The sequence below is a fragment of the Myotis daubentonii genome, chromosome 16 (genome assembly GCF_963259705.1).
Source record: "Myotis daubentonii chromosome 16, mMyoDau2.1, whole genome shotgun sequence".
NCBI classification, from domain to species: Eukaryota; Metazoa; Chordata; class Mammalia; order Chiroptera; family Vespertilionidae; genus Myotis; species Myotis daubentonii.
This window is the reverse complement of record NC_081855.1, coordinates 37,926,882-37,954,128: the sequence shown is the minus strand read 5'-3', so window position 1 is coordinate 37,954,128 and position 27,247 is coordinate 37,926,882. Positions and strand designations below refer to the sequence as shown.

At 45.3% G+C, this 27,247-nt stretch overlaps 1 protein-coding gene across 1 annotated transcript in view; it reads left to right on the top strand.

Moving 5' to 3' along the window:
* MARCHF10 (membrane associated ring-CH-type finger 10) overlaps positions 1 to 27,247 on the top strand; it is an 83,591-nt gene that overhangs the window by 4,609 nt on the left and 51,735 nt on the right. Inside the window, exons 2-3 of the mRNA XM_059669898.1 lie at positions 314 to 420; positions 9,469 to 9,588. Of these exons, the coding sequence (XP_059525881.1) occupies positions 331 to 420; positions 9,469 to 9,588 (210 nt within the window). The 5' untranslated portion in view covers positions 314 to 330. The remainder of the gene's footprint in view (positions 1 to 313; positions 421 to 9,468; positions 9,589 to 27,247) is intronic.

Here is a 27,247-nt window from a genome sequence, read left to right as displayed (position 1 = left end):
GATAACTTAGCTAGGTTCTTGGGTTTTCTTTTTTGTCCCTTTGTCGGCCTGCTTCTGAATCAAGTGTCTGTCGGTCTAACTCCTGTGACTAACCAAGACAGGATCACCACAGCCAGCTGATGGCTGCATTATTTACGCCCAGAACTGGAGGGTGGTAAGGGCATCCACACCGATACAGAGAGTCCCTTCAGTCTGAAAGGAGCATCTGTGCCTTTCAAACAGTGGAAATTAGCTTAATAAGGGGAGTGAACGCAATGATACTAATTCCAAATACAGCAAAGTCACAGCACATTTATTTCTCCTTCATATGCAGGTCGGGGGTTAAGAATCATGTTGCATGAAGCAAGGGACAGACAGAAGTTCCTCAGCGATGCTCAATCTCTGCGGGACATGCAGCATAAGGTGGAGGCTGAGTATCAGGTACAGTCATTGCAGAAAGCAAGGGTTGCCTTCCACCGTGGTTTACAGTACTAGGAGAGACTTCAGCAGACAGCATCAGCAGCGATCGTTTTCTAAAACCCCAAACCCAGCTCTTACAAGCTGTGTGATCCTGAAAAGCCACTTCACCTCTGAGTCTCAGCTCTCTCATCTGTAAAATGAGGATAATAACAGCACCCACCCCCTAAGATTGTCCTGGGAATGAAATGAGATAACCTTTTAAAAGTATTTAGCACAGACCTTGGCACACAAACCTTGCCAACAAATGACATGAGGGCTTAAATTTGATAAACCAGCTACCAAGGAAAAAGACATTACGGAGTAGATTGGGTTGCCCTACCATTTATAAAGTGACTTGGCCCTTCGTTGTCATCCTGCCAGAGAAAGATGGTTAGCACATTCCACAGTAAGCTAGCTATCCGTCACCCTAGTTACAGTGTTTACCTGCAAAAAAAAACAAAACAGAGAGCCCGAGGAGTCAGGATGCAATTACCCAGCGCTGGCATAGGACACACTTTGGGCGTGTCATTCAGCCCGCTGGCTGGCTGGCACGCTGGCCCAGAGGTCAACCCTCACCAACCCAGGAGGCATGTCGTCAGCCTCAACTAAGGATCAAGAAGTGCTCCTTCCCTAAGGAAGACACAGAACTGCTGTTATCAGGTTCTCCTCCTCCTCAGCGATTTCAAATATAACTGAACCCTCCAGGTCACCAAGGAAACCAGACCTATCTCAGTAACCTGACTTCACCCGTGTAACACAGCTTCGCGCTGGGGCTGGAAACGGAGTCAGCAGATTTCTCCCGCAACTTGGCAACACACCTCCCTACAAGACTATGAAGCTGAGGGAATTTGTATACGATAAGTGAGAACATAAATATTCGCACTGGCCATGCTGGGAGTGCTTCTACTTTTCACAAAGATGCCTCTGCCACCCTGTCCATGTTTCGAAACACTTGTTGGAAACTGTGTCTTCAGCACAGGCACATGAGATAATCAATCTTTTCTTATGGTCTCTGTTGAAAAACAAAAATCACACAACAGTGTGTGGCTTAGAGCCCCTGCAGTTTCATTTTCTAATCTCTGTTGGGCTTTCAACACTGTTCTTATTCATAAGAGCACTTTCAACACTATTCTTCTAAGTAAGAATACTTAAGTGCCTACTATGTCCTGAACAAAGTCCCTTTTCTCCCAGTGTTCTTACCCTAGAATCGAGAAACAAATAATACACACAAGTAAATAATTATGTAAGATCCCTTCAGTTACCGATGAATATAATGAGGCCGATAAAACCAGGGTAATGGGGGTGGGGGTGATGCTCCTTTAAACAGGCAGGAAAGTCCTCTTTGAGGAAGCAGCTTTGGCTGTGCAAGCAAATGATGGGGAAGAGCCGGCCAGAGCATCCTGAGCAGAAGGGAAGCGAGTGCAAAGGCCCTGAGGCAGGAACTAACCGGGAGCATGGGAGGAAACAAAAGAAGGCCAGAAAGGCTGAAACACATGGGCCAAGGGCGAGGGTGGGCCAGGCTGTGTTTTCAGGACAAAGCTCGGTATTTGGAGTTTATTCTGATCGCAATGAGAATTATTGGATGATTTTCTTTCTTCTCTTTTATTTTTTTGAATTATTGGATGACTTTAAGCAGAGGAGCGGTATGATCTGATCGACATTTTTAAAAGATCTCTCTGGCTGCTGTGTGGGGAAAGGTCTGAGAGGGGGCAAGAGAAACAGCAAAAAATCTAGTAAGGAAACTACTGTGGAAATTTAGGAGAGAGATGCTGGTGGCTCAGCCAGAACGGTAGGAGTAGAGGTCGCAAGAAGTGGCCTGACCCAGGAAATAGAAGCAACACAGACACCTTGCTGGTAGCTGGAGAGGGGGATTGAGAGGAAGGAAGGAACAAAGGATGACACACCGCCACATGGTCACTGGTCCATCATCTCCCTCTGTTATCATCACTATTTTTTAACTTATCTACTTTTTTTTCGAAGCTCACGTTTTTAGCCTTTGTTTTCTGGAGCTTTATCTACGTTTAACAATTTTTTTCTGGAAACATTACTCCTTTGGCGTTACGACATCACACTCTCCAGATTTCCCTTCTGTTTCTCTCACACTCTTCTTCTCACCCCTCAAATGTTAATTCCCCCAGTTTTCTATCCTCCACCCAATTTTTTTCTAATTCACTACATCACCATGACCCATCTCATCCCCTCCTATTTTGATTTAAAATACATTTTTATTGATTTTAGAGAGAGAAAAGGGGAGAGGGATAGAAAGATAGAAACATTGATGAGAGAGAGAGATCGATCGGATGCCTCCCCCACGCTCCCCTACTGGGGATGGAGCCTGAAACCCCGGGCATGTGCCCTGACTGGGAATCTAATCAGGGACCTCTTGGCTCATGGGTTAGTGCTCAACCACTGAGCCATACCAGCCGGGCAAATCCCCTCCTATGTTTTTTTTTTAATTTTTATATATATACACACACACACACACACACACACACACACACACACACACACATATATACATATATATATTTTTTTTTTACACACGTTTCTGTTTATTATGGCAAAGGTGAAAACGCCACCTCCTCCACAACAGCAACCAGTAAAATTTATCCCCAAAATAACTTGGTACAAAACAGGTCTGTTTCAGAATTTTTTTAAAAAAAGGAAAAGAAATCTTTACATGAGTTTTAAATCCTATTTTAAAACAGAAGAAACAATTTGTATTGATTTCAGAGAGGAAGAGAGAGGGAGAGAGAGAAACATCAATGATGAGAGAGAACCACTGACCAGCTACCTCCTGCACACCCCCCACTGGGGACCGAGCCCGCAACCCGGGCATGTGCCCTTGGCTGGAATCGAAGCCAAGACCCTTTGGTTCGCAGGCCGATGCTCTATCCACAAAGCCAAACCAGCTAGGGCCCCTCCTATGTTTTTAACCACAACTCATATACTAATGACTTGTAACCTGAGTCTTCCCAAAGTGTAGGCATCAGATGCACACTGTAGTTGGACATCTCCATCTGGATGTCGCATAGGCACCTCAAATTCAGCAGGACCACGGTTGCACTCCTCATATCCTTCCTCCTGCCTCCCTCCTCTCTATCCCCTGTCTGGTGATAGTGGCCTAAACCTTCCCTGACTCCTCCTTCCTCACCACGCACATCCCACTATCACCAGCTCCTGCCAAGTTTACTGAAAAGCTCATGACCTTGTGTCTTCCTCTTTATCCTATTGCCACCACCCTGGTTTCACCCTCCGTCATTTCTCTCCAAGACTATTACAATATCCTTATCACCGGTCTCCTTGCCTCCAGCCTGCTTCTTGAAATCTATCTAAAATGTGAATTTGACTGTGCCATTGGAAGGCATGAAAACCTTCGGTGGTTTCCCTCACTTAAGGTCGGGTCCAAGACCCAAGAACCACAGCAAGACAGCCTGAACTCAATCATGTCTCCAACCTCTTCTTCACCCTTCTTTATGTTACTCTCTTGACAAGGATGGTGAGAAGCCCCATTTTAACTTAGAGTCAAAGGGAACCTCTGTACTCCTATAGCACCCTTTTTCAAAAAACAAAAAAAAAACACACAAAAAAAAAACTTCAGTGAGTTATAATTTACATATTATAAAATTCACCTGTTTTAGGTGTATAATTTAATAACTTTCAATAAATTTACCACGTTTGCAGCTATCACCACCACCGATTTTAGAACATTTCCGTCACTTCAGTACCACAGCTCCCTTTCATACCCCTCTCCCATTGCTTGTGAAACTGTCTTTTGTGTGACTTCCTCTCAAACTCGCCCACAGCTTCTTAAGGGCAGGAGTGGAAGCTTACTCTTCTCTGCTGAACCAAACACCTTGTCTTGGGTGAGAGCCGGTGTTACTTAATTTGACCACTGACTCTGCTTATCAGATTAGACCCAGATGACTTGTAACTATTCCTACAAGTCAAATCCACCCTCAATGGAGCATTTCCAAGCCACTCACCACAAAGGTCTGCAATAAATAAATAAATCAGGTTGTCTTTAAGACATCCTGAGTATTGGTTGAAGTAAGTATATAGCAACCCACAGAAAACACTTTCAAGGGAACCACAATGAGTTAGATTATTTAATCTATCCCTTGCCTTGTTCCAGAAAGGATTTCAAGTAAGGGATTAAGAATCGATTGCATGGCTTTAATGACCCCTCAATAACTTGGTCCATATGCCACCTATGTGTATTTAGATAATTTACTAAGGTAGACTTTGCATGGGGTGGATATTAAATCCCCGGGTCATTGATGAACTTGGTTGTTACTTGTAGAAATCCCAGCTCTCACTCACAGTGCCATGACGTGCTTGAACACTAGGAAGTCCCCATTTCTGGGTGTACAAATAGTGTAAGACCTAATAACTAGATATGCCTCCTAAATCATATACTTTGGCCACACGTCCCTTCCTGTGTTTAACTGGCTCAAACGAACTGGCTCAAATTGAAGCCCTTAGAAACCTCCTGTACACACTATTCCTGCTACATCCTAAAATATGCGAAGGGTTGGTATGCACCAAATTAGCAGTGCCTTTGCAGGTCTGTGTGCTAGTAGCAGGAGAGGGTTCAGCCTGCCCTGGGTTATTTTGATGCTACTCCTTTCAGTGGTTGGGTGGGACCCTTTTGAAAACATAAGAGGAAATAAACATCTCTTTGGCATATTACATGCTATTTCAGAATCTGGTAACTAGTACATAATTATATGCCATCTCAGAATTTGGCTCTATTTCTTCAAGGGTGTTCATGCTGCATAGCTTTTTGCTTTTTTTTCCTTCCTTCTTCTTTTGGTCAAATGTGTTTTTATGTACCTCGAGGCAGAATTTAGCCATTAATGTCCACTGAAAGCTGGAGAGAAAGATGACACTTAGCATTTTGGAATGATTTTCCATAATCTATCTAATGTCTTTAAATGGGTTTCATCTCATGTCACTTATTTGTCCTAATTCCTTCAAGTACAGATCCAATACTGACCGTGATACAGACTTGTTCAAGGGCATGGCAGGTGACTATGCCTGGTGGTAAGGGTTTGGAACCGCCCACACAGAAGGTTGAGGGAATGAATGGAGATAATTCAACTTCCCTTCCTACTTGTTCACCTCTGAGGTCAAGTCATTTGAGAGGAATATCACATCAAACTGTTTTTACACCTTTGGTTACTTAAAACCTCTCAAAACTAATGAATTTTAATCATGTCACCAGTGATCATTAAAACCCCAAACTCTGGATCATGCATGTTCAATCGAAAGAACAGCAGCCAAAAAGAACCAATTCAAGACACTGGCCAAAATGCTTGCGGAGTTTGAGGAACAATAACCTTGACCGGGGCCACTGTTGACTGAGATGCAGAGCTGGATCCTTGGATGGTGTTCATGCTACAACTATGAGGCTGAGAAATGTTCCTGTGGTGCATGGGTGGCTTCTTAAGGCACCAGGAGGCCGGGTAAAAGAGGAGACTGGTTATCAAAGAAACAGAAGAGGCTTTGAGCACCCCTGTTGATTCAGACAGCTGTAATGTGCAGAAGAGGTGGTTTCCAGAGGGCACCTGAGCGACTAGAACAGGTTCTCCTCAGCTGGCTGCCAGGGGAGGAGCGGGCTCTAGAAACACATGTCTACTTCTGGGACAGAAAAACAAGGATGACGTCCAGGCCTGAACAGAAAGAGTCTTTCTTCTTCCGTGACCAAAATCAGAGTCACATTATTTGGCGAAGGCTGGCTTCAGAAATAGAAGTAAACCAAGAAATGGGATTGGAAACAATTAAAATACTCCTAAGATCATAATGGTGGTGGTGGTGATGAGTGTCTTTTTATTGGGCAAGCACCATGAGCCAGTCACTCTGCTCAGCATATGACCAGCAGTGCCTTGGGCTCCCCAACACTCTGGCAGCACGAGGCCATCTCACATGCCCCTCTGACAGATGAGGGGAGTGAGAATCAATGGAGTTAGTCAGCTGCCCAAGGTCACGATGCTAGAAAGTGGCAGAGCTGGGGTTCGTTGTGTTTACCAGGATTGAGTTACAGTGAGTCACGAAACCCACGTCATCCCCCACGGGCGTAGATGCACCTTCTGTGTTCTGTGTTCTGCCCCCACAGTGGTGGCTTCTGCACAGAAGGCAGCCTGTCTGCGTGAGCTGTAATCAGAGGGATGAGCTGCGTGGGGGGGCGGGGCAGGGGCGGAGGAGGTAGGTGGGGAGGGGGAACAGAGGGGTAACACCAAGAAAGAGTGAGGGAGGAAGCCCTGATCCTCCCCCAAAAAGGAAAGAATAAGAAGTCACCTGACGCGCCTTCAGCTTCAAGACTGCCCCCAGCCGGTTATGTCACATGAACAGAAATGTATTTATAGCAACCTAGCTCCAGGCACGTGAGTTTGAAAGGGAAAAATTTGGAAGTTCCGAATAAGGGGAGCCCCTGGTGACTGTGAATTACAAGTCCATTCCTCCTCCCCATCCCGTGGTGTCACACTCCTTTGCTCCTGTCACTTCAGGCCCCCCCCTGAGCAGAAATGACGTCAGCATCAACAACAATGTCAACAACAAAAACATCATTGACATTTACAAATAACAGGAAAACTAGCCCCTGGGTGGAGTAGGACTGGATTCTTGCTGTTTCTAGGACTGGAAGCCTGGACGTGGCTCTGTCCCTGTGTTCCTTCTCCTCAGCAAAGCTGTGGCTTTGAGAGGTTTAATGTTTGACTTACATAGAAAGATTGCTTGGCTGGATCAAAAGAAAATAATGGGAAGTACCTACCTTGCCACTGGTTTGCTCTTTGCTCCTCTATGAGAGAAGGGATCAGGAACCAGAGGAGAAAAACATTTTTTTCAACATTGTAAATCATTCCATTCCTCATGCCCTTTTGGTAAAGAAATATGTAAGTCGCATGCATTCTTGGAGAGAATTTTCAAAAAACACGCAGCCCACAAGAATTCTGTTCATCCCACAAAATCTGCCTGGGTCCTGCGAGCATTAGCTAAGACGGGTTCCTCCACTTTCAGCCCGTCAGCATTGATACCAGTAGGTTAGGGTAACACAGACATCTGCTGCATCAGGAAACAACGGGCCAAGCCAGGCCTCCTCCCAAGCTGGGGCTCCCATCACAAGTCATTGTAGAAGGAACGGGAAAAGAGAGGCCCGTACTTAGCTACTTCTCTAAGCTCTCCAGCTAAACTCTCTTGGGTGCTTATCTTATTTATTATATAGTTTCTGTCCAGTGTTTTTTTTAGTTTTCTGTTTAAATTATTTATGAAAACAAACACGGCCCAGGATTTATCACAGTGGCTTACTGTCTATATGGAATAGTTTTTGGAGATAAGGTTAGCTGTGAGAAAGAAAAACAGCCATTTTGGAGTGTTCACCCTTTCCAAGCAAGGCGGGTGAAACCGCACATTTCTCTTGGGAAGCCAGGATCCCACTTGCGGCAGGTAACCAACCGGCCACCATGCGCGAGCCTGGAGGCTAGTGCTTCCCCTGCAACTCAGTTGAGAAGCAGAGTGTAACTGACTCCCTGGTTTCCCAACTGGGAAATGTTGGGTTAATATCAGGCCATTTCTATTCTTAACCTTGTAGCATATTACACTTAACCCTGGCAAGTCCTTCTACATGAAGGAAGGGGATGCTTTTCCAACAGAAGTCAAAAAATGCCCAAGAGCCCTAACCGGTTTAGCTCAGTGGATAGAGCGTTGGCCTGCGGACTGAAAGGCCCCAGGTTCGATTCCGGTCAAGGGCATGTACCTTGGTTGCGGGCACATCTCCAGTAGGAAGCATGCAGGAGGCAGGTGATCGATGTTTCTCTCTCATGGATGTTTCTAGCTCTCTATCCCTCTCCCTTCCTCTCTGTAAAAAATCAATAAAATATATATATTTTTAAAAATGCCCAAGAAATCTTCCCTTTCTCAATCCAGCAGGAAGGCGGACATGTCAGGCCTAGTTTAGAAACAATACTGTTGGTCTTTACACCGCCTTTCTTTACTATGATAGTGGATAATTTGGCTCTGGCTGGGCCATGGTGAATCCAGTCACTGGCTCTACAAACCTAGTAGAAATGATCTAAGAAGTTTTACTCTTTGGGGATATTTAAATCATCAGTTTAAATCCCCATAGCACATGATATTCTTGGGTTTGTCCAGTCCCCGTACTGGAGGAGAAATATTTTGGAAGTAGATTTTCTTTTAATTTTGTTTTTTAAAATGAAAAAAAAATATTATTTTAATTATGTTTTTATAACATTTGGGGATTACTTTCCTCCCAGACAAAAATGCAATTCAGTTAACATTGAATGCTAGATATTGGGGGGATTCAAAAGATAAGAAATGGTCCTTACCATGAGGGTTCTCACTGATCAGCAGGAGAAACAGGCTCAAAATATAAATATAATAGGGGCGAAATCGCATAATTCAAGCTTTATATATATAAAGGAGCAATGACGTTGGCCTGGGGAAGAGCAGTGAGGCAGGGGAAACCTGAGATGCCACCCAGCTAGTTCCTAATTTGTCAAGAGAACATCCTGTGAAAGGCATTCCCAGTGGAAGGAACAGCATGTGCTAAAGGTCTTGAGTAGGAAAATTCTTCTCCTTGTAACAAGGGTGAAATCCAAGGGGACAGAGGAGAGTGGAGGTGAGTATGAAGGAGGAGCTATGAAGAGAAAGAGACCAAAAAGAAACGTTAATATGGTCCATTAGGTACTTCCTTCCTTGAGAAGGCAATTGTTGGGTAAATATTTGACAAAATGCCTCTCAGTATGTTTGTTGTTTGAATTTATGAAAGCAATGACTAATATGTTTCACCTGGCATTTTGGGCAAAGGGAAGAGAGAGTGATGCCTGGGCGAGAGTGTTCATACTGGTAACAGGTATTGATCAACCCTGCAGATATATATCGTGTATTTATTTCATGCTTTATTTCACATTCTTCACAATAGGAAGCATAAAGTTATCAAAGCTAGTCATAGACCCAAGATGACCAAAAAAAAAAAAAAAAAAACCAAACAACCCACCCTCTTTTGTTCTCCAGGCTTGTCTGAGAGGACAGGAATACAGAAGAGACTCAAATGAGAAGAAACGAGATCAATTTGGGGAGCAAGAGACAAATGTGGAGAGATCCCGGTTATTAAACGGGTCATCTTCCAAACAGGTACTTAGAACTCTGGAAGACATTCTCCTGCTGGTGTGTTTGTGTGTGCGTGCATGTGCGCATGTGTGTGCATGTGTGTGTGCATGTGTGTGTGCGCGCGCGCGCGTGTGTGTGTGTGTGTGTGTGTGTGTGTGTTACTTGGGAAAAAGCCCACACAAAAAGGAGATGTTAAAGAATCCTAAAGGTTAAAGGTCAGGGCAGGAAGAGGCAAGGGCAGGAGCTCCCATTCTGGGTACCACCCCCCCGGCCACATGATTTCTCTTCACCCTGGTTCAGCCTCCCTCTTTTTTCCTTACAGTCTAACCCATTAAACTGCAAATCCAGTTTTTATTTTAAATGAAGAGAGTAAAATGCAATAATAACTGCATCCCATAATAACTAGCCATTGTACAAATATTTGTGTCTAGGATGAGAATAGTAAATAAAAAGAGCAATATAATATAATAGCAATATGAGAATGGTGACAATAACGGTAGTAGTGAGTAGTTATCATTATTTGAGTGCTTACAATGTTCACACTGTGCTAGGTACTTTGTACATATTAGCTGATTTAATTTTCTTAAATCTCTATATATTATTTGCCTCACTTTATGGAGGAGAAAACCGAGCCTTAGAAAAGTTAAGAAAATTCACCTCGGGTTTTACAGCCAGTATGTGGTAGGGTAGGGATTCTGCTGCAGGCAGTCTGAGCCCAGAGAGGGTTCTCTGAACCACGGAGCCGTATGATCATATTTCATGTGTAAGCGCTTATCTGTGTAAGCATCTTCCTTATCCTATGTAAGCTGAATACCACAAGTGGCATTCAACACCCATTGTTAGCATGGTGAATTGATTTAAGATGAGTAATATGCCTTTTATAAAGTCTTATTTAATATTTTATGCCTGAAACATACTCTAGAGGATGGACTCTCTTTTCTGTTGGTGGTATGGATCCCTGAGATAGGTCCTGGATACCTGATATCAATCAACTTCTTGTTGGGATTTCTTCTCTAATCTAGGATGTTCACACTGGGTTATTTAATGTTCAAAGTACACCTGAAATCATGAGTGATTGATGTTCATGGATGGAGCTGCATCCCTGGGAGAGATCTATACTCCCTATTAAGGAACATACAATCACACGATAAAAGGTTTCTCCTAGAGTCTGAGGGTGACAGAGACTAACAATATTGGCAGCCCTGAGAAGAACATGTTGCCTGGATCTTTCCTGTTGAAACTTAGGGAGGGAGGTTAATCCAAAATTAAATCTAGTCTGGCTAGAACAACACGTTTTTAGCATTAAGGTAGCTTCTTATATTTTTGCACTTAGGAACAAAAATCAAGGACAGGGTTTTTTTTTTAAGTAATGTAAATTTAAGTCAAATAGTTAGCATATAGCAATCTCTCTAGATTGGATTTATTAAGCAATGAGCAGCAGGGTTCTTCCATTTTCATGCAAAGACCCAAGATAGTCATGGTTGTTTTGTATGGCAAAGCTCATGCATTTGAAATATTCTAGGACTTGAAGTTCCATGCTCCTCTTCACGAACTTATTTGGGGGACAAGCTGGTAACAGATTCCTGTCTTTTCCTTCTTTAGCTGTAAAAATTATTCATTCTTTAAATCATCAATGCAAAACACTCAGACCACATCTACAAAGGACATAGTTGTCCAGAGAAAAGTAATTATGAAATAAAGATAAAAATAGGTGGTAAAAGTGCTTAAAACTGGCAATTTCTATTCTAAAGTACAAGGACAGGAGTATTCAATGTCAGAGAACTCAAAACAACATTATTTACATAATCCTAATTCTTTCCAGATAATGATATCCCAAGGGTTGGGGCCTTGATTGTACACGAGCCTTCAAGGTCGCATCTTCTCTATCAAGAAGAGTGACAAAATGAGAATGTTCCACAGTGAAACTCACCCCTACTTGGCTCTCTGTATGACACGACAGGCATTCCTGGGGGGACACTAGAGGATTTGCCCTTGGACACAAAGGCACAGGAAGGGCAGGGTGAGAGATGTCACCGAACGCAACATTTCAACAGCCATCTGACTTGTGTGCTCATAACGTTGATCCCTCCCGGCTCCATCCTTCAACGTTTGCTGGGTACGAGGGAAGCCAGAGATCCCTTATGAGACTCAAACCAGATCCCAGAAATCCTCAGGCCCCAGGATCATGGTTTGCAGAATACCCATCCCAGGTGTGGATCCCAACCTCAATGTCTATGAAGAGCTGGTTGTTCTTAAACCTTCATAGTCTGGGCCTGCCCTGCTATATCTCAAATCCTGGGGGAATGAAGGATGTATCAAAGCTCCTCCTACAGGATTCTCCTTAGAAGGGAGGTCTGGAGCTAGTCTGCCCGAGGAGGCTCTGAAAAAGAACATTGGCACCTCGCCAAGAGAACCCAGGCAGACTGATCCAGTTTTCCGAGCTCGGTGTATTGGAAGCCACACCAGGCACCAGGGTGCAAAAGAAAAGGGCAGGAGAAAGAGCAGCTGTTTAAACCTAACCAAAGCCCTCTTCCCTAGGTGAACATCCTCCCGAGTAATTTCATTCTAGAGATTTCTGTGCCTGAAAACTCTAAGGAACGTTTTACCTCTGGTTTCTGAAGGCAAGTTCACTCTCGGCCTGAGTGGGTAGTATGAAAGCGGATTGCTTAATCCATGGACATTTTCCCACTGTACAGTCATGACGTGAAGCATGCCATACCAAATTTTGACACGGATTGCAGTTCCCATCACTTAACACATACATATTGCAATTTGACATGTACTGTAATTCCCATTCCTTAACCCAGCTTCAGACTGTCAAATTCTGATGAGCCTGGAATAAGCGAGGCATTGACTGTCAAGCAACAGGCATTTACCGGCAAGTAATCAAGCTGTAATTTCCGACACCTGCCTAGAGGCGGGCAGATCCCCAAGTGCACAGTTAACATGGTGGCCACTGCATTATGACATGACTGCCTCCTCACAGCCAGTGGCTTTAAGCTCTGGTCAGGCAGAGCTTGTGTTCAATCTCAATATAAGATGAAGCAGTGACTTTGGCGCCTGTGCTGAGATGTTCTGTGGCGTGGTGCCTCCTGACGACGGTTAGTTGGTGGTGTGGCCTAGGAGAAAGAACACTTCTCACCGAGGGCCAGCTCTGTCCACACTGCAGCGTGAATTCAGGCACAAACCACGCTCCTTCTAAGCACTTCAGTGTCCCACCAAGGAGATACTTATTATCGTGCTTATCTCATGGGATCATTATGAGAACGAGTGAGACGCTTAAATGTCATACTAACATTAGATTACGTCATAAATTGCCTTGGTGTTCAACCATTCTTGCAAATGATACCCCAGCAGGTGTCAGTGGAAGGGCAGGTTCTGATGCTGCTAGAATACCTTCTTCCACCTCAGCTCAGCCCCGGGCCAGATTTCTACAAGCCAACCTAGGTGGCAACTTCATTTTAGACCCTTTTCAAAGCTACGTGCAACCTTTTGAACTGTTTAATCAGATTAGAATTTAACAGGGAAATAAATAAACAGCAGCTCCACATAACCACCTGGAAGCTGGATGAGTTAGTAGACTGAAAAATGAAGTGGTCTCTCCATATGAGCAGGAACTAACTCATTTCCCCGGGACAGCTGCTGGCCTAGAGGAGTTGGCTGCGACAGACAGGGCACCGGCGTGTTCACGGGAAGGGACTGGAGCCCAGATTTCCCCATAGAAAATGATGAAAATGATTAGCCCAGGACCTGGGGACGGCAACCTTCTATGAAAAGAGACGTCCTGGGCCCTTCTCCTCTTCCAAGATCCTGTATCCTTGCTGGAGGGGATGTTCAAATCTCAAGGACTGAGGAGATACCGCATTTACTTCACTGGCAAAGAAAGTAGAGACGAGATCTCCGTTTTTCAAGAGCACCGTTTGCTCTGCTAATAGGACAAGGATGATTGTCCTTTCACCATCATCAACCGAGCAACTAATTATTTAGATTGCAGGTCACAGGGCCCAGCCTGACTTTGGAAGGAGGCAGTGCACCTGATCCCAGCAGCAGCTGCCTCTGCCCCAGGCCTGCCCGAGCCAGGGTGTTTACATCAGCGAGATCACCTGGATCTCCGGGAAAGTGAGGTAAGGCAAAGGTGAAGGCGGTCACGCAACAGAAACATTTTCATTGTCCTGGCCATCCTACGTTTCTCCACACAAACTTTGGAGGCTACAGTAAAGCCTCTTCAAGTAACCTGCAGTGGCTTAAGAAGTCAGAATATCCATCCAAACATTAAGGCAGCAAACGCCCAGAACTGAGCTATCCAATACAGTGGCCACTAGCACATGGGGCTATTTAACTTTAAATTTAAATGAATTAAAATAAAATGTAGAAGTCAGCCGTTCCTTGGTCTCACCAGCCACATTTCACATGCTCAGTAGCCACATGAGGTCTGTGGCTGCCATATTGGACCACGCACATATAGACCATATCCAGTGGTTCTCAACTTTCTGGCCCTTTAAATACAGTTCCTCATGTTGTGACCCAACCATAAAATTATTTTCGTTGCTACTTCATCACTGTCATGTTGCTACTGTTATGAATCGTCATGTAAATATCTGATATGCAGGGTGGTCTTAGGCGACCCCTGTGAAAGGGTCGTTGGACCGCCAAAGGGGTCACGACCCACAGGTTTAGAACCGCTGATATAGACCATCTGCATCGTTACAGAAAGATCTGGGGGCAGCCCTGCTTCACATTGTGGTCAAGTCCAAAACACAAACAAGACGACACCCCGTGGGCCAGGAAGGGGTTTGGTTTCCCAGATACTGGCCATGCATAACCCACAATACAATACTTTGCAGTACAGTAGGCAATCAAGCCAGGCTTGATTTGCATTGTGTGTTTTTCTACCACCTGGGTATATTTGCACAAATCCTTTCACTACCTATTTATTCAGCCTATCCTGTCTGTGAAATCTTCAGCTTCTCCTCTTTCAAACAGCTCTTAGGGAGTTGTTCTCCCATTAATCTGTCAGTGTCAACCTACCAGCACCCTTAGCAGTGTCACGACAGCAGGCAGGACCCAGCACGGGCATATGCGTTCCGGGAGTCCCACTGTTAATTTTCAGATTCCTGTGGGTCGGGCCTCCCTTCTTCCTGTCCCGAGGCCCCTGTGCGGAGGAGACAGCTCACACAAGCACACGCTGGTTCTGACTGCCCCGCCTGGGAGGCAGTGAGTCATCTCCAACACCTGGCTCTGTGTTCGTCACAGCTCCCTCTTGACTCTGGCTCAGATTCTGCGCCCTGGAGGTTCACCTGAGTAATAAGGCTGCTCTGCCCCCAGCATCTCCAGCCCGAAATGTACCTCACAGAGACGGAATGCACAGCCCACGGTTTGACCACTGCGGGTCTGTGGGAATTTTCATTTGCGTTTGTTTTCCATTTTAGCTGTGGATCTGTTCACCTTGATGTGCCCCAAGAGCCCCTCAGACTCCAGGGGCTGGATACGTCATCCTCTGCCCTCAAATTGTTCCTCTTCTTGAATCTATTTCTGCCTAAGGCAGAATTCTGGAAATGATCTAAGAATCCTCCCCCTGCTCCTCCTCACACTTCACAGTAATCAGGCTCTGAAGCTGGACTGTCTTATCTCCTCTCTCTTGAATGTGTCCCCCAGCACCTCCCTTTCCAGGGTCTGTCTTTTTTGCCTGGATGGTTGTAGAAGTCATTTGCTGGTCCCTTTGTCTTCACCTCATTCCTTCCCATCAGTCTTTGAGGCTGCAGGATGAATAATGGTTGAGCGTCCACCTATGAACCAGGTTGAGCGAATCATGGTTTGATTCCCAGTCAAGGGGTTGCCCTCTCGATCCCGAGTAGAGGGCGTGCAGGAGGCAGCAGATCAATGATTCTCTTTTATCATTGATGTTTCTGTCTCTCCCTCCTCCTTATTATCTAAAATCAATAAAAATATATTTATTTATTTATTTATTTTTTAATAAAAATATATTTAAAAAAGAAAAAGAACGATCCTCTAGAAGCAAATTGGATTGTGTCGTTCCTCTATTAAAAATTCTTTACTGCCGAAACCGGTTTGGCTCAGTGGATAGAGCGTCGGCCTGCGGACTGAAAGGTCCCAGGTTCGATTCCGGTCAAGGGCATGTACCTGGGTTGCGGGCACATCCCCAGTGGGAGATGTGCAGGAGGCAGCTGATCGATGTTTCTCTCTCATCGATGTTTCTAACTATCTCTCTCCCTTCCTCTCTGTAGAAAATCAATAAAATATATTTTTTAAAAAATAAATAAATAAAAATTCTTTAGTGACCCTAGCTGGTTTTGCTCAGTGGGTAGAGCGTCAGCCTGGGGACTGAAGGGTGTTGGGCTCGAATCCCAGTAGGGGGCATGCAGGAGGCAACCGATCAATGATTCTCTCTCTCTCCCTTTCCCTTCCTTTCTGAAATAAATTCTTTTAAAAAAAATTTTTAATAAATAAATTTCATTGTCTTTGGGATCATGTTCAAGTACGCTAACAAGGTTCTCAAGGCCCTGATGACCTGACCTTCAATTCTGAGGGCACCTCCTCTGGGAAGAATTTCCAAGGCTTTTCCTGGGGGGCCAGGTGACTGCTCTGTCCCTCCTTTGTATCGCCATCACACGCTCTGGGTTCAAATCTACCTGGAGGTACACACCTTCCTCTCTGCCTCTACCTTAAGCTAGCGCTGCTCAAGAGCAGGAGTGTTCGTCGTCGCATTCCCGATGGCCACCACAGAGAAGGAGCTCAGCGAATGTTCCATGGCTGACAGTTGCCAGGGTGTTGTAGGCATGAGCACATGCTGAGGTCAGAGCGCCAAAGCCATAGCGGCCACAACAGGACTCCTCCCCTGAGCGGGAGCAGAAAGGTCATGCTGTTACGTGGAGGAAGGAACGCTCCCTGGCCTGGCCTGACCTTGTTGAGATGTCAGCAGTCTGGTGAGGCTGCCCGTGTGCAGTGGCCCGTCTGGGCTTGAAGATTCGTCCATTATCATCAACACCTTGGAAACCTCCGCCCTGGAGAGAGCATGCCGGCCCTGGCCCTACCGCTCTGCAAAGGGAGAGCTGGCTTCTGTGAGCTCTGGCTGTTCCTTTTGTCCCAGGTGGGCACGGACACAAAGACATAGGACAGCTGGGTGGCAGCTCTCCGCGGGCCGAGGAAGCTCAGACGGGCCCACAGTCGACTGGGGATTCACTGTCCTTCGTAACAGAAGTCGTCTTATTGTGACTGGACGTTCCGCCGGATCACTCTCCGGACTGCGTTGGATCTTTCTCTCACGATAAGATTGTAGATAAACTGGAACGGCTGGTGCGCAGGCCCCTCTGTGGGCAAAGCTTGCTGGCGACGGCCAACGGCATGAGTGGAGCGAACGGATATTATTCCTGTGTCCTGGGCAAAGCCAGAGGCGCTTCCTTCTCCTCCGTTTCTGCACTTCATCAAAATCACTCCAGGAGGTGATTTTAAAAGAGGGCGTGGCAGTAAAATGGGGCAACTGTCAGGTTAAGTGGCAGCTGCTTCCAGAATACTGTTCCGCCTTTTTCAGCAGATAAGACAGCCCAGAGTCAATCCTTGCACCAGGGTGATTCTGCCACCAGCCTGCAATGCAAACACCTATTGTTACCTTCCTGCCCCCGCCCCCCGTCCCCCCCCACTGAAACTGTCGGAGCCTGAGATTGGTGGCCTCTGACGGGAAGAGTTCCCTGTGTTAATTGAATGCAACGGCTCAGAAATTGCATGAGGGAAAATTATTATACGAAGTGGCTTTTTCTCCCATTTTCTGTGGTGCTATGTATTTCAGTTTACCACATTTTATTTTTTAAAATCCCGTTTTAAGAAAGGATTCTGATTCATTCTTAAAACCAAAAAAATAACTTGTTAAGAACCAATTAAAATTCAGATAACAAAATTTAAAATGTTTTCAGTTGTGAGGTATTATTATTCCGCTGCATACCTGCCTTAAACGTGGTTTACCGCATACAGCATTTCATCCTGGAACCTGGTTGTTTTGTTTTCATATGGCTTTACTTGTTAAGGAGTTATAAACCTTTTGTGTCTGAGACACTGTGCTGGGGGCTAAGGGAGGCGGCAAGGACAAGCCCGCCCCCCCCCCCCCCCAGGGCGCTCAGCGGGGTGAAATGCGACCTCACACAACTGTCTGCGGTTCAGGAAGGTGTCTGCTGAGCGTAATAAAAAGGCAGCGGGGAAAACTGGGAGAACTCCACTGCGGATGTAGATTTTCAGCTGGACCTTAGTCACCGGCAGGATTTGGGGGGCAGGTGGTGGGAGTGGGGAGCTGAGGTGGGGGGACCTGGCGGGTGGATGGAAGAGCTAGGACTAGGTGGAGACCTGGGCACATTTGGAAAAGGGTGAGCCATCCAGCCTCCCTGCAGCCCAGGACATGGCATTAGACCTCCGTTCAGAGCCCCCTCCCTGGAGGGCGCTGTTGGCCTCCCTCCTGCACCCCTTCCTTAGGCTCAGGAGGCAGGAGGGCCCACTGAGGCTTATGCTGTTTTATTCCACCATCTCCCCCGCCCCACCTCACACCTCTGTCATCGCGTTGTCTCCTGGCCTCGCTCCCTTACTCAGAGGAGACTCTGTGGCTCCATCTCTGGGGCCCCATTGCCTGATCTCCCGCCCGCCACAGTCCTACACAACTTCAGCATCTACCTGGCGAATGCAGCCACACCCTAGCTTCTCAGGTCCCAGTGCCTCTTAAGTGCCCGCTCCCCTCATAAGTGCCCCCTCCGTTTCAGTCTGCCATCCCCGCCACCAACAGCACACCCTCAACTACATCATCAACCCGAAGTTCTCCATCTCGAGAAACCTCCGCCCATCCACGTGCACTGCGCCATCCATCTCTGCCACCTCTTGGCTCCTCTCCCCGTGCCCTCTCGTTGTTCCTAAGCAGCCTAGATTCTGTGTGTGATCCTCTTGGTTTCCCTGACCTTTGTCTTTATTTTCGCACCCGTGCCGAAGGCCTGCCCATCCACGGCCTCTGGACCCCTCACCCAGGCCACTGGAGACGGCTGGAGAAAAACCACCCAACTCTGAACAGTGCTGCCCCTGAGAGGTCACAGCCACCAGCCTCCTGGAACTCCTCAGTGCTGCCCAGTTTCCCTGGCCAGCTCTCTTCCACTTCAAACCTTCTTCTATGTCCGTCTTCAGTGTCTCAGTCCTCAGGCAGAAGCTTCCTCAGCTCAGAGCTGCCCACCCCCCCTGCCTCCTCCCCTCATTCCCACCCCTGCGCCTGTGCTCAGGAGCCCACCTCCTAGCTCTCTCGGGTCCCTTACTCCACCCATTATCCTTTCCCTGCCGGATCTCCAACTCTGTACCAGAGGCTTCCATCAGCATTTAGTCATGATCTAAGGTCTCCTACAAAAACTGGAAAAAAACAAAACACACACACACACACACCAGATCAGCCCTTCCTCGATCCCACATCCCCTCCACTTGTTTCTTCTTCACAGCCAAAGTTCTCAAAATAATTATTTACACCGACTGACTCCATTTCCCCACCTCCTCCTCACTCCTCAACCCACTCCAATCTGGCTTCCACGCTCATTCCACAGAAGTGATTGTTCATCCAGTGACTTCCTCGTCTCTGAATGCGGCAGGTCTCCTTCAGGCCTCACCGTCCCTGACCTCTTGGCAGCTCTGACCTGGCCACTCCATCTTCCAGGAAACACTGTCACTGGGCTTTCGCGAAGCCACGTTCTTCTGCTGGCTTCCCCGTCGTCTCATCCTTCTCCGCTGAGTCCTGGAATTTCTAGGCTCGGTTCTCATCTCTGTAGCCGGCGGCTTTATCCTATTTTTGTATTGCAAACCTTTTGGACAGTATGGTGAACTCTCTAAATCCTCTTCTTAGAGTAATATTTTAAAATGTAAAAGAAAAAAAGATACATAGGATTTCAAAGGAAACCACTTTTATTGAAATAGTCATCAGAATATTTTTAGAAACCTGTGATTTGGTAATGTATGTGCTTCATTATTAACACCATTCAATAACAAGTGATGGGCGCAAAGGGTATTTTGAGACATCGCAACAAATTTAATGAAATGTGAAAATATCTGTGATTTCTATTGGTGACAAAATTGCAGGTACTGCTGATACTACTGTGGTTTGCTGCCTGCATTCGTACATGAAACATATGCTTAGATTTCAGCTAGAGATTGGTGGAAATAAAGGTGCCATTTTTTTCCCCCATCCAAGTTCATGTCCTATCCCCAAGAAGCCCTGTTCAAGATTCTAACTGCCAAAATCAAGACATTATCTGCCAATGACTCCCAAATCTTTATTTCCAACCCAAACCTCACTTTTGATCTTCAGATCTTAATATCCAATTGTTTACTCAGTAATTTCTACTAGGAGGTCTTAAAGACATCTTAACTCAACAGGCCCACTGCTAAAATTTCCAGCCTGACCCTTTATTCTTCCTTTTGTACTGTCAGAACCTGACACTTTCTCTCACCCTCACCTTCATATTCAATACATCACCAAGCCCTATCAATTTTACTCCCCAAATATATTTTATTTTTAATCCTCACCTGAGGATCAAATCCACAACCTGACCAGGAATCAAACCCACAGCCTTTTGATGTATGAGATGATGCTCTAACCAACTGAGCCATCCGGCTGGGACTTCCCCAATATCTTTTTAATCCATGTGTGTTCTTCTCTGCTATCCCCTGGTGGTAAAAAGTCCAACGAGACCCCACACTTCCACTCCTGCCCCCAAATCTCACTTTTCTGCCACAGGTAGAGTGATATCAGCAAATGGAAATCATTACATGACTACTTAAACCCCTTCCATGGCTTTGTTGTTGTTACTAAACCTCACCTGGGGATATTTTTTCCATTGATTTTTGGAGAGAGTGGCTTTCTGTGGCTTTTGGAAGGGGGACCAAAATACATCAACAAGGCCCTGTGGGATCTGGCCTTCCAGACAACTCTATGCTTCACCAACACTAACCTTGGGTCCTCCTAAGTGCCGGGCCACCTCCTGCTAGAGTCTGCACATGCTGTTCCCTCTTCTTGCAACACTCACCCCACCTTCCCACCCTGCCTCAGATCTCAGCCCAGGCCACCTCCTCAGGGACCCAGACTCCTCTGCCCTATCTTCCTATATTTCGATACTATTCATACAATTTCCTTTAAAAAAAAAGTATGACTTGTAATTTTACATTTGTTGAATAACTGTTTTATTAAGTGATCTACCTCCCCACCTAGACTGTAGCTCTGTTATAGCAAAGTCTTTTACTCATCACTCCCATAGCCCAACATATATAATTATGTTTTTGTGATTTTGATTGTTCATATTTTTCCCAGTGTTTGTTCTAAAAGTAAAAATTACCTGCAGTGAACATTTTAGAGTACTATTTAATGAGTTTTGGCAAATGCATGGATGTAACCATGTAACCCAAACCTCCATTAAGTTCCTGTCACCCATGAAATTCCTCACGCCCCTTCCCAGTCGGTTCCTGCCCTTGTCCCCTTCAGAGGCAACCACTGTTCTCGGTGTTCGCACCATAAGTTAGTTTGCCTTTTTTTGTTCCATTTCTGGGAGACTGTTTCAACTTTCTCAGACCCTTTTTATAAATTGATGGAATATACATTCTAAATAGATGAGACAAATAAATGAACCCGTGTAATAATTAAAGTTATATACAAGTTACAAATTAAAGTTACAATTTTTTTCCAAAATGACAAAGACTTTTTAAAAGATAATAGTTGGAAAAGTTGCGTAGAAACTGGCATTCTCATATACATCTTGAAATGTAAATCGGTACAATATTTCTGGAGGACACTTTGGGAACAAAAAATTTAAAATTGTGATGCTTTCAATCTAGTAATATAAATTCCCACTTTTGGGAACTTAAAGGGGTAAAGATGTGTATAAATATATAAAGACATTTACCATAACACTATTTATCATAGCAACAAAAAGAATTGTGATGGATCCACATAATTCAAAGAAATAATACCTTACTTAGTGAGCTTACTCTTAGAGTAATATTTGTATGGTAATTCTGAAATTATTTTATGTTTGTTGCAAAGTAAAACAAATAAATATATTAATATAATTAAGAAAAAAGATTATAAATATAATAGAAAAGAGATATTAATATAAAAAAAGAAAAAACCCATATAGTGTTAACTTTTAACTAGAAATATTACTATGAACTCATGATTTTAAAAATGCATGTTTCTAATTAACTCCATTGAAAGGATTTAAGAACAATGTCACTCCAGTAGCAATGAACACACCTAGCATGCAGGCATTGGTTTCTAAATACCATTCTCAACAAAAAGAAAGCAATTCTGAGGTAGGTAAAGCACAAGGTGAGGCTATCATATTTATTGTACCAGAAAGCAAAGAAGTACTCAAAGACTCAAGTCAAGAGCCAAGGTGGGTGGACTTCCACTCTCTGCTTTTGGTACAATTTCAGCACTGAAAACTTTGATGAGGTAATTAAATAAAACATAGGTGGATAAATACATAGATGGATAAATAGATAGAGAGATGGATGATAGATAAATGAGAAGGAAGAAGGCCACCTAATTGTAGAAGAGATGATATAATTAGAAAAATTATTTTGCTACCCCATTGTAATTTTCAATTCAAGCAGGGCATATCAACAGATGCTAAAATCACTGGGTGAAATGTTGTTTAGGAATAGGCTACTGTCTCAGAATCATCCCACGGATTATCTACTGATTACAAAACAGGTGTGGGGAATGTACATTAGAGAAATCTGGCAGTCACCACCTCAACCTAGAGATCAAACAGCATTGCGTAGTGCTGATGTGATGTTATAAAGCAGGACACCACACCACCTATAGGATATTCGTGCCAAAAAACTATTAACCTGAATTTTATTATGAGGAAACAATCAAATTCAGAATATAGGATATTCTATGAGGCTGGGACTCTTCAGTTAAAAAAAAAAAAAAAACATGACAAAGAAAACAGGACAGAGAACTGAAGCGACATAATAACTTCATACAGTGCATGTACCTTGTTTGATCATAAATCAAAACAAAAAGCTAAAAAGATATTTTGGGTAATGTATGGTGACAGAAGATGATTTGACTTTGGGTGATGGGCACAATGCAATATACAGATCTAGAATCATAGAAATTTACACCTGAAACCTATATGATCCTTTTAACCAATGTCACCCCAATAAATTCAATTTTAAAAAGGTATTTTGATGGCATTTGGGTTTGAATATGCTCCTCCATATTAGATAATGTGATGGAACCATTAAATTTTCTTAGGTAACATAATGCTATTGTGGTTTTACAGAACCGGAAAGTGTCTATTTTTATAGAAGATAAATATTAAAGTATTTCGGGATGACGTATCATGAAGTCTAGTCACTTTGAAATTGTTCAGGAAAATAATATATAGAGAGATAAAGCGAATTGGCAAGGTAAAGGACAATGGATGTCATTTGTGCTATTCTTTCGACTTCTCTATAGATTTGAAATTTTTCCAAATAAGGTTGAAAATTTATAAAAAGGGAGCTATTGATGCACTGTATCAAGTGAAATGGTGTTGTAAAAAATATTTATATATACATAAACATGTATGTTAGGATAACACTAGCTGCTATAACAAGGGGACCACAAATGTGATGACGCAATCAAGACAGGAGTTTGTTTCTGGCACCTGTGACAGACCAGGTTGGAGGAACCAGAGCAGCAGGCAGCTCTGCTCCACTCGGACTTGCAGGGACTCGGGCTGATGATAGTTTTATTGTCTTCAGCACGTGACTACCAAAGCTGTCTTTCTAGCAAAGGCGCAGGGCTAGAGGTTATCTCTGAAGCAGGCTGCCTGCATCACTTCGGCTCACTTGCCACTGCCAGGGGTGGGCAAACTTTTTGACTCGAGGGCCACAATGGGTTCTTAAACTGGACCGGAGGGCCGGAACAAAAGCATGGATGGAGTGTTTGTGTGAACTGATATAAATTCAAAGTAAACATCAACACTAATAAAAGAGAAAAATGGTAATTGGCGTACGACGATACCCTTTTCATTGGCTAATCAGGGCTATATGCAAATAAACTGCCAACTAAGATTGGCAGTTAACTGCCAACAGGATGGCGGTTAATTTGCATATGTAGGCACAATGCAGGGAGGTGAAAGGGAAAGCAGGAAGAAGCCCCCTGCCACTGACAGTGATCGGAAACCCAGGGGGGAGCTAAGAGCTGGGGGGCAGGGCAAAGGCGGCCCTGGGGCCGCCTTTGCCCTGCCCCCCAGCCATGATCGGAGAATCAGGTGCCTTTGCCGCCCTGGCCAGTGATAGCAGGAAGTAGGGGTGGAGCCAGCGATGGGAGCTGGGCATGATCGAAGCTGGCAGTCCTGGGAGCTAGGGGCCCCTTGCCTGGGCCTAAAGCGGAGCCCACGATCGCGGGGCCGCTGCAGCTGTGGGTCCCCGCTGCCCGGGCCAGACGCCTCAGCCAGAGGCATCCTGCAGGGGCAGGGGCGGAGCCCGTGCAATCACGGCGCCCCCCGCTGCCACTGCAGGTCCCCGCTGCCTGGGCCGGACACCTAGGCCAGAGGCGTCAGGCCTGGGCAAGGGGCCGATCCTGCAATTGGAGGGTGATGGGGGTCAACGCCTGAGGGCTCCCAGTATGTGAGAGGGGGCAGGCTGGGCTGAGGGACACTCCCCCCCCCCCACACACACACACACCCAGTGCACGAATTTCGTGCACCAGGCCCCTAGTCATTACATAAAAGGGTACGGTCTTTTTTTTTCCGATAGTTTTATTCATTTCAAACGCGGGCCGTAGTTTGCCCACGGCTGGGTTAGACTTTACTCCTGAGGCTACATGTAGCTGCAGGGGAGGCTGAAACTTTCAGTTCAAGGTGGGCAGCCACATCCCAGCTTCAACTCTCATCACTTGGGAAGGGATTTGGGTGGGAAGCTAGCAGTCTCCATCCCAGGCCTTAAAAAGGGGTCTGGAAGAATACAGACCAAGCTATTTGCAGTTTTAATTTCAAGGTAAATGGGGTTTTGAGTGTTTTAAATTACTTTTCTTCCTGCTTGTCTTTTCCCATTATGAGCATACATTTCTTTTGTAATAAGAAAAGAATTGCACTTTACCAAAAAATCAGCCATTGAAACTACCGAACGATGATTTCATGGGCAAATTTGTAGGATGCTTTGTTTTTCTCCCTCTGAAAGCAACATACAAGCTCATCTTAAATGCCACCTTAAGCATTTTTCTACTCAGAAACCTTCCGTGGGACCCCATTTTCTCTCTCTCATTGAGCCTCAAGCCTTTGCTTAAATCTCAGAGCCCCCCAGCATTTGACCCCACCCTACCATCCCGCTTTATTTCTCACCTCTCCTCCCATATCTATGCTCTGGACGCTTGCCTCACTCTCCGAGAACCATGCCACACCTCAGACACCATCCATACCTTGGCTCATGTGCGGCCTCCCGCCTAAGACAGTTTTTGTTTGTTTGTTTTTTAAATATAATTTTATTGATTTCAGAGTGGAAGGGAGAGGGAGAGAGAGATAGAAACATCAGTGATGAGAGAGTCATTGATCGCTGCCTCCTGCACACCCCCTACTGGGGGTCAAGCCTGCAACCCCAGCACGTGCCCTTCACCGGGAATCGAACCTGGGACCCTTCAGTCCGTAGGCCACGCTATATCCACTGAGCCACACCAGCTTTCCCTAGACAGTTTCTATGCATCCTTCAGGTCCCAGAAAACACCACCTCCTTCATGAAGCTTCCCTTGATTTCCATCTTTTTCTCTGAGCTCCTTTGAAATCCAGAATTGGCGCCACACAATTTATCACTTAATCAAATCTTTTACATTTTGTTGGTATAGTATTAATCTTGCCTCTCCCATTGTAAGCGTCTTGTTTTTATATTCCTTCATAGTGCCTAGCACGGGGTTGAAGACATAGTAGGCGCATATACTTCTCAATTAAGTCCCATGTTTTGTGACCTATTATTTTGAGTAGGAGGTATTTTCATGGACGAGATCCTTTTGATGGATCAAGTCTTTCAAATTCCTCTGATGCTTCTCCCAGCTCAAAGGAGAATATGAATTGAGATAAAGGAAGAAGGAGAAACACATTGTCGCTAAACCATACCCAACTGAGGGCAGTCTCGATGTGCTTCCAAACACTACGCTTCACTGTTCAAATTTTTTAAATCCAACCATTTTCTGGCCATATACCACCTCCTTACCCACTGCCACCACACAGAACTCCATCCCAGACAACACTGTACACACTTGTCCTCAAGATATGAAAATGTGTGGCCACCACCCATGTCAATCAACAGTGATTTCCACAGCACGCCAGGGATCGCCTCTAAGTTTCACCCAGTGGCTGAACCGTAGTGGGATGGATAGTAATCATGAAACGAGTCTGAAGCCCCACATGCCACTTGAGAGAGCAGACCCCACGGCTTTCCGACCTTAAGAAGGCTTTAGTCACGAGGCCACCATTGCTCTCAGATCAGTGTCTCAGGCTGGCTCAGTGGTCGGCAAACTCATTAGTCAACAGAGCCAAATATCAACAGTACGATTGAAATTTCTTTTGAGAGCCACATTTTTTAAACTTACACTGTATAGGTAGGTACATTGTTATTAACTTAATTAGGGTACTCCTAAGGCTTAGGAAGAGCCACACTCAAGGGGCCAAAGAGCCACATGGGGCTCGCGAGCCGCAGTTTGCCGACCACTGACTGGGCTGACTCCTTCCACCTTGCTAGCCTGGGAATCGGAGAAGAGGAGGCCGGAAGGAGAGTTCTCTACAGAAGTCAATGGAAACAGGTGCCCGTGATATTCACGCACATGGCAACCCTGCGGACTCCAAAAAGCATCTTGTGGCAAATGGAGAGCCAGGGCTTCCACTGCTGATCCTGGTCTTGCCAACCCCACCTGGCAGCTGGGCGGGTCTTCAGGTGGGAGAGAGAAATGGGGCAAGCAGCAGTTTGACTCAGGTAGGTGGGGCATGAGTAAAAAACAAAAACAAAAAACATAACAGTTACTAATCCCTATTTTTAATTGTTGTTCAAGTTTACAATTCTGATAAGCTCAAAATTGTCCTGAACGTGTGAAGGACTTTGCTGTCCTTAGTGTTGGTTGGGTTTTTGTTGTTGTTGTTGTTTTGGATGAGAGAAAATTTAGCCCACTTTGTGCTGCAACAGCACTCGGGGTAGAACATACTAACCTTCCAGTTCTTGAACACAGAAAGGTAGCCATCCTCTCCAGAATGTGGTTTACACGGGGTGCCTCATTCCCTAAGGCAGGTGTGTGCTTGAGGCACAATCTGAATATGGACTTTGAGGACAGTGCTCTGAAGATGCTCATTTGCATTCAGCCCCTCGGTCACCCTTTCCATGTTGTCGCTGTTTGCGTGTCGGGGTTCACTGCCTTGACCACTCTCTTTCAGAATCTCACGAGACTGCATTTGTTTCAAAGGTAATAAACACACAGTCTTTCTCTGGCACCTCCCTGACACTACTCCTTGCCTCTTCTCTCTCATTTACAGCAAGCCGCGCCCTGAGCTACGCTGTGTCGTAAGATCTGCTCGGCTCAGCCATCCATCACGTGATACATGGCAAAAATGGGTTTTGTACACATCGATCTGAATTCAGTAGCACACCCTGGGGTGAGGGGCAGGCATGCCAGTTGAGAAGCAGT